The 12,804-nt window shown below is 41.5% G+C and overlaps 1 protein-coding gene across 1 annotated transcript; it reads right to left on the bottom strand.

Annotated features, from left to right (window-relative positions):
* Positions 1-5,219: 5,219 nt before the first annotated feature.
* On the bottom strand, positions 5,220-10,922 carry LOC145713590 (P antigen family member 3-like). Its single transcript, XM_081792452.1, has 5 exons — positions 10,804-10,922; positions 9,643-9,734; positions 8,672-8,780; positions 6,714-6,864; positions 5,220-5,331 (listed from the first exon to the last, which is right to left on the bottom strand). The coding sequence occupies exons 2-5, from the start codon at positions 9,724-9,726 to the stop codon at positions 5,328-5,330; spliced, it is 348 nt and encodes a 115-aa protein (XP_081648578.1). The 5' UTR covers positions 9,727-9,734; positions 10,804-10,922; the 3' UTR covers positions 5,220-5,327.
* Positions 10,923-12,804: the final 1,882 nt, after the last annotated feature.

Raw genomic sequence — 12,804 nt, 5'->3', positions numbered from 1 at the left:
GTATTACAAAGCTGTAGTGATCAAAACAGTATGGTGCTGCTACCAAAATAGACACATAGATCGATGGAATGGAATAAAATACCCACAAAGGAACCCACAAATATATGGTCAATTCATTTTTGATAAAGCAGGAAAGAATATCCATGAGGAAAAAGACAGGCTCCTTAACAAATGGTTAGGAAAGCTGGACAACAGCACGCAGAAGAATGAAACTGGACCAGTTTCTTACACCACACACAAAAATGAAATACAAACAGAGAGGGAGGCAAACCAGAGGGACTCTTAAATACAGAGAACAAACAGGGTTGCTGGAGGGGTGGGTGGGTGGGTGGGAGGATGGGTTAAATGGGTGATGGGCATTAAGGAGGGCACTTCTCAGGATGAGTGCTGGCTGTCACACGGGGGAGATGAATCACTGGGTTCTACTCCTGAAGCCAAGACTATACTGTATGTTATCTAGCTTGTATTTAAATAAATTAAAAAATAAAAATTAATTCAAAATGGATCAAAGGCCTAAATGTGCGACCCAAAACCATCAAAATCCTAGAGGAGAACACAGGCAGTAACCTCTTTGACATCCGCTGTAGCAACTTCTTTCTAGATATGTCTCCTGAGGCAAGGGAAACAAAAGCAAAAATAAACCACTGGGACTTCATCAAAATAAACACCTTCTGCACAGGGAAGGAAACCATTAACAAAACTAAAAGGCAACCTACAGAATGGGAGAAGATATTGCAAATGACATTTCTGATAATGGGTTAGTATCCAAAATATAGAAAGAATTTATAAAACTCAACACCCAAAAAAACATATAACCCAATTTAAAACATGGGCAGAAGACATGAATAGACACTTTTGTAAAGAAGACCTCCAAATTGCCAACAGACACACGAAAAGACGCTCAACATCACTCGTCAAATACAAGTCTATACAAATACAAAATACAGAGCATTGGAGGGTTCCGGAAGATGGCGGCGTAGGAGGACGCTGGGCTCACCGCGCGTCCTGCTGATCACTTAGATTCCACCTACACCTGCCTAAATAACCCAGAAAACCGCCAGAGGATTAGCAGAACGGAGTCTCCGGAGCCAAGCGCACACGAGAGGCCCACGGAAGAGGGTAGGAAGGGCGGCGAGGCGGTGCGCGCTCCACGGACTGGCGGGAGGGAGCCGGGGCGGAGGGGCGGCTCGCCGGCCAAGCGGAGCACCCGAGTCTGGCTGGCAAAAGCGGAGGGGCCGGACGGACTGTGTTCCGACAGCAAGCGTGACTTAGCGTCTGGGAGGTCATAAGTTAACAGCTCTGCTCGGAAAGCGGGAAGGCTGGAGGACAAAGGGAGGGAGAGCTGCTGAGCCCCCGGACGGCAGAGCTCAGCTTGGCGGGGAACAAAGGCGCTCGCCAGCACCATCTCCCCCGCCCATCCCCCAGCCAAAATCCCAAAGGGAACCAGTTCCTGCCAGGGAACTTGCTCGCTCCGCGCAAACACCCAACTCTGTGCTTCTGCGGAGCCAAACCTCCGGCAGCGGATCTGACTCCCTCCCGCTGCCACAGGGCCCCTCCTGAAGTGGATCACCTAAGGAGAAGCGAGCTAAGCCTGCCCCTCCAGCCCCCGTGCACCTTGCCTACCTACCCCAGCTAATACGCCAGATCCCCAGCAACACAAGCCTGGCAGTGTGCAAGTAGCCCAGACGGGACACGCCACCCCACACTGAATCCCGCCCCTAGGAGAGGGGAAGAGAAGGCACACACCAGTCTGACTGTGGCCCCAGCGGTGGGCTGGGGGCAGACATCAGGGCGGACTGCGGCCCCGCCCACCGACTCCAGTTATACACCACAGCACAGGGGAAGTGCCCTGCAGGTCCTCACCATGCCAGGGACTATCCAAAATGACCAAACGGAAGAATTCCCCTCAGAAGAATCTCCAGGAAATAACAACAGCTAATGAACTGATCAAAAAGGATTTAAATAATATAACAGAAAGTGAATTTAGAATAATAGTCATAAAGTTAATTGCTGGGCTTGAAAACAGTATACAGGACAGCAGAGAATCTCTTGCCACAGAGATCAAGGGACTAAGGACCAGTCACGAGGAGCTGAAAAACGCTTTAAACGAAATGCAAAACAAAATGGAAACCACGACGGCTCGGCTTGAAGAGGCAGAGGAGAGAATAGGTGAACTAGAAGATAAAGTTATGGAGAAAGAGGAAGCTGAAAGAAAGAGAGATAAAAAAATCCAGGAGTATGAGGGGAAAATTAGAGAACTAAGTGATACACTAAAAAGAAATAATATACGCATAATTGGTGTCCCAGAGGAGGAAGAGAGAGGGAAAGGTGCTGAAGGGGTACTTGAAGAAATTATAGCTGAGAACTTCCCTGAACTGGGGAAGGAAAAAGGCATTGAAATCCAAGAGGCACAGAGAACTCCCTTCAGACGTAACTTGAATCGATCTTCTGCACGACATATCATAGTGAAACTGGCAAAATACAAGGATAAAGAGAAAACTCTGAAAGCAGCAAGGGAGAAACGTGCCCTCACATATAAAGGGAGACCTATAAGACTCGTGACCGATCTCTCCTTTGAAACTTGGCAGGCCAGAAAGGCTTGGCACGATATCTACAGTGTGCTAAACAGAAAAAATATGCAGCCGAGAATCCTTTATCCAGCAAGTCTGTCATTTAGAATAGAAGGAGAGATAAAGGTCTTCCCAAACAAACAAAAACTGAAGGAATTTGTCACCACGAAACCAGCCCTACAAGAGATCCTAAGGGGGATCCTGTGAGACAAAGTACCAGAGACATCACTACAAGCATAAAACATACAGACATCACAATGACTCTAAACCCGTATCTTTCTATAATAACACTGAATGTAAATGGATTAAATGCGCCAACTAAAAGACATAGGGTATCAGAATGGATAAAAAAACAAGACCCATCTATTTGCTGTCTACAAGAGACTCATTTTAGATCTGAGGACACCTTTAGATTGAGAGTGAGGGGATGGAGAACTATTTATCATGCTCCTGGAAGCCAAAAGAAAGCTGGAGTAGCCATACTTATATCAGACAAACTAGACTTTAAATTAAAGGCTGTAACAAGAGATGAAGAAGGGCATTATATAATAATCACAGGGTCTATCCATCAGGAAGAGCTAACTATTATAAATGTCTATGCGCCAAATACCGGAGCCCCCAGATATACAAATACAAAATACAAAACTATAATGAGATATCACCTCACACCTGTAAGAATGGCTAATATCCCTGCCATTAAATAACTTTTGAAGAAAGAAGTTTTGCAAGAGATCTGTGTTTTTTTGCCATGGGGCCTGTGACATCATTCTTTGTCTTTGGATAAACTGTTCCAAATAGCTTTGGTGTTGTAGTTATTATATTATAGCACAGTAAAATAAGTATGCTATTATTTTAAAATTAAAAATTTTTTTTTTGTATCAATGAAATCATCTGGAAAACCATGTGAAGTCTGTGTGCCACATTTTGTGAAACCTTTCCTTCAAAAGGACAAAGCCCTTCATGTCAAACATTATAAAATTACTCTAAGTTTTTATGAAAACGTCAGATTGCCAGTATCGTCATCATGTACACCATCAGTTTTCCTGGCCAACATTTCCAGATGTATTTACTTTGAGGATGACCAAGGGCTTCTTAGAACTGAATCCCGAAATCTACTGCTTATTAGAGTCAAAAGTAAGTTGTGGGTACACTCTGACACACCTTTTTGTGAAGATTAAATGAAGTTATACATGTATGGAACCTAGGAGAAAGAAGACACTGACATATAGTATACATGCTATCAATAGAGGAGCTTTTATAGTAACTCATTCTTTAAAAACTCAATAAATGGATCTATTGTCCTAAGCGCACACAATCAGTGGATGGCCAGCTATTCACAATTATAGAGCACAGATCAAAATTATCTAGTTATAACAGAGCCATGACTTTTAACTTTCTGGGAATAGAAGATTAATAACAGCGTAGAAACTGGAGGAGGTAGCTTTCGGAGTGATGGCATCATTAGAGGCATCTTGCAGGGAAGATGGGCACCTCACCAAATTTGAAATGATGCGGATCTGGAGGTTCCTCGCCATTTAGGTAGGGTCCAATTTCCAAGAAAGATGCAATCCAGAGACAGCTGAACATGGGAAACTCTAGTCCAACATTACTCATAGCCTTTCAGGGTCTTCAGATCCAGAGGATAGAAAAAGAGGTCTTACATACCAATAAATTTTATGAAGCCAGTATATCCATGATACTAAAATCCAAGAGTGTATACGAAATAAAAGTAGATGCTAATGTCACTCATGAAGATATTAATACAAATTCTAACCTAATTAATATGATGTAGGTTATTCAGAAAGATCATAGATCATGAACATTCCCTCCCAGCAGCGTATGGTTGACTTAAACATAGGAAAATATTAGGGCGCCTAAGTGGTTCAGTCGGCTAAGCGCCAGACTTCAACTCAGGTCATGATCTCACGGTTTGTGGGTTTGAACCCCACGTCAGACTCTGTGCTGACAGCTCAGAGCCTGGAGCCTGCTCCAGATTCTGTGTCTCACTGTGTCCCTGCAACTTCTCGGCCGACGCTCTGTCTGTCTGTCTCTCTCTCAAAACTAAATAAACATTAAAAAAAATTAAACATACGAAAATATGTACGAAATTCATTACGTTAACAGATTAATGGAAGAAAACCGCTACAACCATCTCAATAAACGTTCTACAAGTGCTTGATGAAAGTCAACATATATTCAACAGAAATGTTGTTAGGAAACTAACCTAAGAATGGAACTTCTTTTATGTCACAGTAAATATAGTCAAATGCTAAAAATTTTCTAATTCCGATCAGAAATAAGACAAGGATGTCCATTATTTACCAATACTTCCCAACACTGTACTGGGTGGGTCTGTCCAATATTGTGAAATGAGAAAACAAAGAGGGGGGATAATGTTTAAAACAGCAGGAACAAACTGTTAGTATTCAAAGATGATAGAATTGTGTATGTTGAAGCTCATAATGGATGTTGACATACACCTCTGGCATTAAATCCTATGCAGCAAGGCTTCTGGAGAGAGTACTGATGTACAGATATATCTGCACTTACCAGCTCAATCAGAATACAAAATTTCAAAAAATGACACAATTTTCAATAGCATCTAATACTTAGAGTAAGTTTAACAAAGGTTTGAAAAGAGTCTTTGGAGAAAGTTGTAAGATTTTATTGAGGGATTTTTAACAGTGAAGTGTCCTTCCTACATGAGAGCAGTTTGCATGGTTTCAGCTTCTTCTTGCTTACACTTTCGGTTGTCCTTCACCTGTAAGACAGACACAGAGTTGGAAACATTACTCAGCAGAATTTATTTACATTAAATTAATGATATACAGAGGACACTATAGTTTTTATTTTATAAGATAGAATTCCAAGCGTATGCTTTACCAACATTTTTGGAACACACCACACTTCCTATAGGTACAAGAAAAGAAAAAAACACTTCAGGTTCAGAACAGATAAAATGAAATAAACCTATTAAAAGGTAGTTTCATTTTTGTATCTTTGTGTTTAGATTCAAGTTAGTTAACATCTAGTGTCGCACTGGTTTCAGGAGTAGAATTTAGGGATTCATCGCTTACATATAACACCCATGCTTGCACCCTACTTGATGTAGGGAGAGTGCAGAAACTAGAAACTAGACTATCTCTTGCCATTTTATCACTCAGTCATTTGAGCCTTCATTGGGGAAAGGTTTCAAAATGCACGTGTTCTGTAAGAGCCACAATAATTTAGAGTCTGACAAAATTTAAGAACAGGTATCCAGGTCTCCATAGAGAAAAACCAACATCAAGCAGTGTGTTTTCTTGTTCTCAGTAGCAATGAAATCTCAACTCAGATGTTAAAATTTGACCAAAGATGTTATCTGATGACAAATAAATCATACAAAATGGAAGATTTTTGTATTCCATGTATATTATCCAATAGAACCACAGAATACAAAAATCAGCAATAAAAACTGATTGCAATATATCTGGTTTGAAATCACTAAATATATGAGCCAAGATGCATTCAGAAGTGAAGGGATCCTCCCAGAATCACACAACTTATGTTAGAGCTGGTATTAGAACCTACTTCAGTGCCTCAGCATATTTCATACAAACTGGTATTTACTCCAAATCCATTCTGTGGTTTTTAAAAGAGGAAATTATAGAAGATTCTGAATTTAAGTAGCCATCGGTTAAAGTATTTACAGTGTATTTTATTTATTTTTTAAAGTCTATTTCCTTATTTTGAGAGAGTGAGAGAGAGAGAGCACAAATGGGAGAGGGACAGAGAGAGAGGAAGAGAGAGAGTCCCAAGCAGGCTCCATGCTGTCCGCACAGAGCCCAACGTGGGGCTCAATCTCACAAACTGTGAGTCCATGACCTGAGCCAAATCAAGAGTCAGATGCTTAACTGACTGAGCCACCCAGGCGCCCCAGTATTTACACTTTATAAAAAAGGGAATGGTTTCATTTTTTATTATTTAAGAAGGCTCTGACCCAATTTAAGTCTATATCTGATAGGGTATAAGTCAGGCAGTCAGGAAATTAGGGTCTGAACTACTTATGAAAGCTACCTTTATGTGTAAACTCTGTCATTAAAGTATCAATAAAGTCATATCTACATAAGTAAAGATATAATATTCAGGAAAATATCTGCATACTTTGCATTCTCAATGGATAACATATCTGCTTCAGGCATCTTCACGGGCTCCAGTGTTGGGACATCCGCCCCCTTCACATCACTGTCATCTTCACTTTTGCCCCCAGTCTTTGGCACAGGCAGTTCCTGGATACCAGATTCCAGGTCAGGGCCTTACCGAGAAAAAAAAAAAAAAAAAAAAAAAAAAAAAGATGATAATCAACTTAAGGAGTAAACATAAAATATAAAGAAAGAAGTGATAATATGTATTCTTGCCATTATATGAAATACAAGCCTGTAGACTTAGGGTAACAAAAAAAGCGATGGAAAGATGGACTTCCCATCTTTGTTTTCCTGTAATATGAAACCTTATTTCAAATAACAATCTAAAGAGAAACCACACTAAATCTACATTTGCATTATATTACCACAGTGTACTAAGAATAGAGAGCATCAGCTAAGAAATCTTAAATGTACACCATGCACAGGATTTTTTTTAAGTTTATTTATTTATTTAGAGAGAGAATGATCAGGGGAGGGGCACACAGAGGGAGAATGAAGAGTATCACAAACAGGCTCTGCACTCCTAAGTGCACAGCTGGATGCGGGGCTCAAGCTCACGAACCCTGATATCATGACCTGAGGCAAAATCTAGAGTGTGACACCTGACTGAGTGAACCACCCAGGCACCCTGCACCATGGATAGGATTTTAATGAAAATTAAAATTTAATTTCCTGAACAATTAGCTGAGTGCATTTGTGGGCCTATGACAAATCCTACACTAGTGACATACATCTCCTATTGGAGCAACCTGAAAGCTATTTTGTGAAATTTAACTAGTTAGATTTAGGGGCAAAGTCTCTCTCTATAACTTATGATAAATGAATCATGCAGAGAACCAAGTATCAAAAATAACAGCAAAATATTAGTGACTTATAGTCAAACTTCTGTCTTACAGTGAGAATAAAGGGAGCAGGGTGGAAAGAAATTAATGGACTTTGTCATCAGTCCTATCGTAGAAACCTCTTACCAGCGAATTCCTAAAATAATCCATGGCCTGAATGATGTCAATAATTCCATACAAGTATTTGATGAAAATACTTTCTTTGGAAGCTGGTAATTTCCGTTTCATGATCATTTTAAGATACTTTTGATTTTCCTAATCATAAGTTGTTAAACACCTCCTAAAGCCACTTAAAAATCACACTAATATAGTTTACCTATATGCCAGTCTCCCAAATTATACAGCGTTTCCCAAATGTACCATATCAAATGATTAAGCAAAGGAAATGGTGGCTCTCATTCCTCGAGCCTTTTTCTGGAGTCTATCTCTTGCTCCACTGAACTTCATTTATTCCTGTGCCTGTACTACGCTATTTTACAGTACAGACACATTTGAGTATTAAGCATTTTATACAAAAGCATTCACATTTTGGTATAACAACACAGATGGTAGGAAGTACAAAAACCGTGTAATGAAATATGAGTTATGTCTCCATGTGTCAAGCAGTCTTTGGCAAGCCACAATCCCTGAACCTTAGTTTTCTTATTTATAAAATGAGGCTACCATCCCTATGCAAATCTTCTTTATTCCTGATGTTATAAGATATGCTGACTTGGCACTCTGCACACACTGTTAAAACCAGCTTACACTTTTGATGCAGGGAAGGAAAAGGCCACGCAAAAATGTTCTAAGAAGAACAAATTCAACTAGTGAAAAAATGTATACTTTTGTAGTAAACAGTTTCCTCTGATTTAGAACAGACTGCATGTTCAAGCAGATTAAATCTTGAAGAAAAAGGGGAAATTCGTTAGAGTGAATACAGCTGTAAACTATACTCTATTCACATTTTGAAACAATTTTCGGGAAATGGCTGAGATTCTCTTCTAAGGTTTTGTTTTGTCCTGTTACGTCATAATGCGTGATGCAAAAATATACCCTGTGCCCCCATAAGCATTCTTTTTCCCTTTCCCTTCACCTTCATCCAGAGGTGCTTCTTCAACTGCTTTCTCTCGCTCCGGCATAATATCCTGACACTCAGTGGGTGCCTCCTTTTGTTGAGGCTGCTCATCACTGGGCTGCTGGGCCTAGGGTGTGCGTGTGTGTGTGAACAAAAAGTTGCATTAATGCATGCCAATAATATAAACCTATGTTACGCATTTTATATCAAATAATAAATAAGTATAAAAACACTTATAAAATATAATTCTATATTGTATTCCTAAAAGTTATATGGCCATTTATATACACATACATATAATGGAATATTAGTCATCAAAAGGTATTAAAATCTTGCCATTTGCAACAATGTGGATGGGGCTAGAATGTATTATGCTAAGTGAAAGAAGTCAATCAGAGAAAAACAAGTACCCTATGATTTCACTCATATGTGGAATTTAATAATAAAACAGAGGAACATATGGGAAGGGAAGTAAAAATAAAGGAGAGGGGGAAACAAATCACAAGAGACTCTTAAGGATAGAGAACAAAGTGAGGCTTGATGGAGGTAGGTGGGTGGAGGATGGCACAGATGGGTGACAGGTGATAAGGAGGGCACTTGTGATGAGCGCTGGGTGTTGTACGTAAGTGATGAATCACCGAAGTCTACTCCTGAAGCCAATATTGCACTGTACGCTAAGTAAAATTTAAATTAAAAAAGAGTTACTCTTCCCACAGAGTAGCTACCCGGAAGAGGTACCCACAAGCACTCTGGAGGCTATTTTAAACTATGCTGGGATGGATACGTACAACTTGTTGTTAGTAAGCATGAGAAAGGAGTCATAGGGTATATTTACCCAGGGAACACAAGTATGGAATCCTTCTGGTTCAATGTTTCCTGCCCCTTCCCAGCAAAGAAACTTTTATCACTGTATCTGTACGTTTGTAGGTCAACAAAATTTTCAGAGAAATAAACTGATGGTGTAGAACATCAATTGCTGAAGTACTCACAGCCACAGGTGCAGCTGGCTGGTTAGCCTTGCCATCATCCTTTCTTTGTTTAGATTTAGATCTTGTTCTCACACGCCCACTCATTTTTCACCCTGAAAGTAGAATATCAGTATTTGGAAAATGTATTCTAAAGGCTAGGTACACCACCTCCAAGGCGTAACATTTTAATTTTTTTTTACTTTGAAAATACTTTCAAAATCAACCTTGCGTAAGGATAGTGTACATGCTGTGGTCACACCAAATAAACGGGCTGCAAGATCATTCACATCGGCCAAACTGGCAGTCAAATCACCTTAAGGACAGGAGAAAACGCGAGGCTTAGTTTCACAGCTAGATTCCCCATCATAAAGGCATGTGAGAAAACAATGCTGGATATTTAAACCTGAGTCGCTATTGTTTTCACATTCCCAGTTACTGGGCCCATTTTACCCTCTTAAATAAGGTTTCCTTGGAACACAGAGAAGTCTTAATCGTTTGCGTACTGCCTATGGCTGTCTTCCCACCACAAGGGCTCAAGGTGTCTAGTTTCGATACTGACCAGTGAGCCGGCTCCTCCCTTGACACCCTGCACAGTGCGATACAAATCTCCGGGACGCAGCTCCAACCCCACACCGTTCCCCGTTTCCAGCCCCATGCACCGTTTTTTGTTTTTTGTTTTAAGTAGACTTCACGGCCATCCTGGAGCCCAGGTGGGGCTCGAACTCACCACCCTGAGATCTAGACCTGACCTGAGATCCAGCGTCAGCCACTTAACCTACTGACCGCTCCCCACCCCCGCCCACAGGCACCCGTTCCAGACCTGTTCTGTACCGCCTGGCCCGCCTCCCACCCAGGGTCCCACTGAGGACTCTGGCTTCAGTGCTCCGCCGGCAGTTCCAGGTGCTTGCAGGACTCAGATACCTCAAAGAACGCCCCCAAGACCCACCCTGTCTTCACCTCCCCCGTCCTCGGCCGCCAGCTGTCCTCACTTGTCCCCGTCCCACCACCACGAGGACGAGGGCCATGGCGGCCGCGACGCCTGTGAGGAGAAGAACGCTAACTCCTGGCAACTTCCTCCTCCGAGGCCACAGATCTACCGTCCCGACCCGCCCGAGGCCCACTGGCACTCTCCTCACAGTCACTCACACTTAAAGTCCTGGAAGGACTGATTTGTGGACCTACCGGTTGAGGGCAGGCAGCCAGAAAGACCACGACACCGCCCACACCACTCCACGCCACTTCTTCCTCAGCTCTGCTCACAGGACGCGTGGGCAGCAGGGCGCGTGCTCAGCAACGGTCTTTCTTAACAATGGGCATGCGCAGGAAAGGCCTGGTACAACGTGTGTGCGTACTGACGTGGATATGTGCGTACTGACTGGGTGTATGCGTACTGGCGTGGGTGTATGCAATGTTCGTGGACTTCTTCCCACGCCTGCAGCCAAGGCGTGGGAAGGCAGTGTCCGCAGAGTACCCGACATGGTGCTTGAAGAGTGGCCTTTTTCCTCCTGCCCGAGCTCTCTTTTGCAACCACATACTTTGGGGACAGACAGTTACAAGTCACCGTTAGTGCTGAATGTTTCTCAGAAAGATATCTGTAACAAAAATAGATACTAAGTACTTTAATACTATTTTTATACATGCTTTGATCAATCATTCCCTTCCATGCTTCTGGGTTTGCTGTCATACTTGAGTGAATTTGCTCTCCTCTGTATAATAAATACATTAACAACTGTTTTCTTTACCTTTTTTGCTTGTGTTACTGCACATTTAAACCTGTGGTTTGGTAACTGATTTCTCTAAGTACCTGTGGTCCTTCAATCAGTGCACATTTCAGAAGTTTCTATCGATATTGGTCCTGGGGTTTAAGCTCAGTCCACTGGTTCATTACGTTCAGTAATGGTGACTATGCTTGTCATGTACTGTGCTTTCCAAAAATCAAACAACTTGATAATAAAGCTGACTTTACTGGATAACTCTGTCAGGGAAAACACTACCTGGACAGGGTCTTAGCAGAGTCTTTGAGGTGGCCGGACAGGAGAGATACGTATTCAAATTGTGAAGTCGGAGTAGAACAATTCTTTCAACGTTGGGGGAGGTTGTGATGAAGACTGAGTAAAAATAGGGCTAAAATGGTGTAGGCTTGGTGGACACAGCAAGGCAAGAATATTAAGTCGAAAGTTTCAAATTCCTTATGGTTGAAAAGTGTCATTTGGCACTTTTTACTGAAGAGTTGATGGATCTTTCAGTTAGTTCCTGGAAGGGACAGTAATGTTATTTTCAACTTTTGTCTTCCTAGGCAAGAGATGATTTTGATAGCAACGTTATGTTGATAAAGCCCATAGAATAATAAACTCTCGTTATGTACATAGTAGGTTGTGTGCATGATTTCCTTTCTTATTTGCTTCCATATAACATGTCAGTTGAATGTTTCAGGTAGTCTATGGAAAGGAAGGAGAGGAAGAGGACATTGACCAGCAAATAGCTTTTTGTAACTAAATTAGAATGTATTTTTAAGGTGACTCATATATTCCATCCAACTGGGCTTAACTTAAAGAAATACCTTGAATTGGGAAAGGGGTGTGTGTGTGTGTGTGTGTGTGTGTGTGTGTGTGTGTGTTTGCATGCCCGCGCGCATGTGTGTGAAGCAGTTGAAAACAGTTGTGGTTCTTTTTTAAGTGAGAGCAGTCATAATCCCCATTCTTTAATATATATGCATATATGTGTAATTTTTTTCTCAGCAGGCACTATCATTACCAAATTTTACTTTCTTACTCTCCTAATCCTTATTCCTATTGCAGTGGCCTCAGGAAGTGATTTAAAAAGAGTGAGAGACAGTGACTTCTCATTCTAACGCCTAATTAGCAGACGACAAAATTAATGTCATCCAATGCCTGGGTGGCTATGGGTCATGAGAACCTGAGTTTTGTTGATTTCTAAATTGCTCCCCTCCAACTTCAAGGCGTAGGCTCCAACCTGATGCCAATATTTAACTTCCTGTTTGCTCCTGTGGAATTTAAGCCGTGGTCAACTGAATGGATTTAGAAGCCCATATTTGGACTTGGATGGAGGTAAGTTGTAAGGTAGCTTTTGTGAAATACTGGACACAGCAGAAAGTATAAAAGACATTGTAGAGAGAAGAAAAATGTCCTCTTAGGTGACTCAGGAACTGTCTGTGGCTGCTGA

Source organism: Panthera onca, chromosome X, assembly GCF_046562875.1.
Source record: "Panthera onca isolate mPanOnc1 chromosome X, mPanOnc1 haplotype 2, whole genome shotgun sequence".
NCBI lineage: Eukaryota > Metazoa > Chordata > Mammalia > Carnivora > Felidae > Panthera > Panthera onca.
The sequence above is the reverse complement of the archived record's forward strand: the minus strand, read 5'-3'. Positions and strand labels throughout refer to the sequence as shown.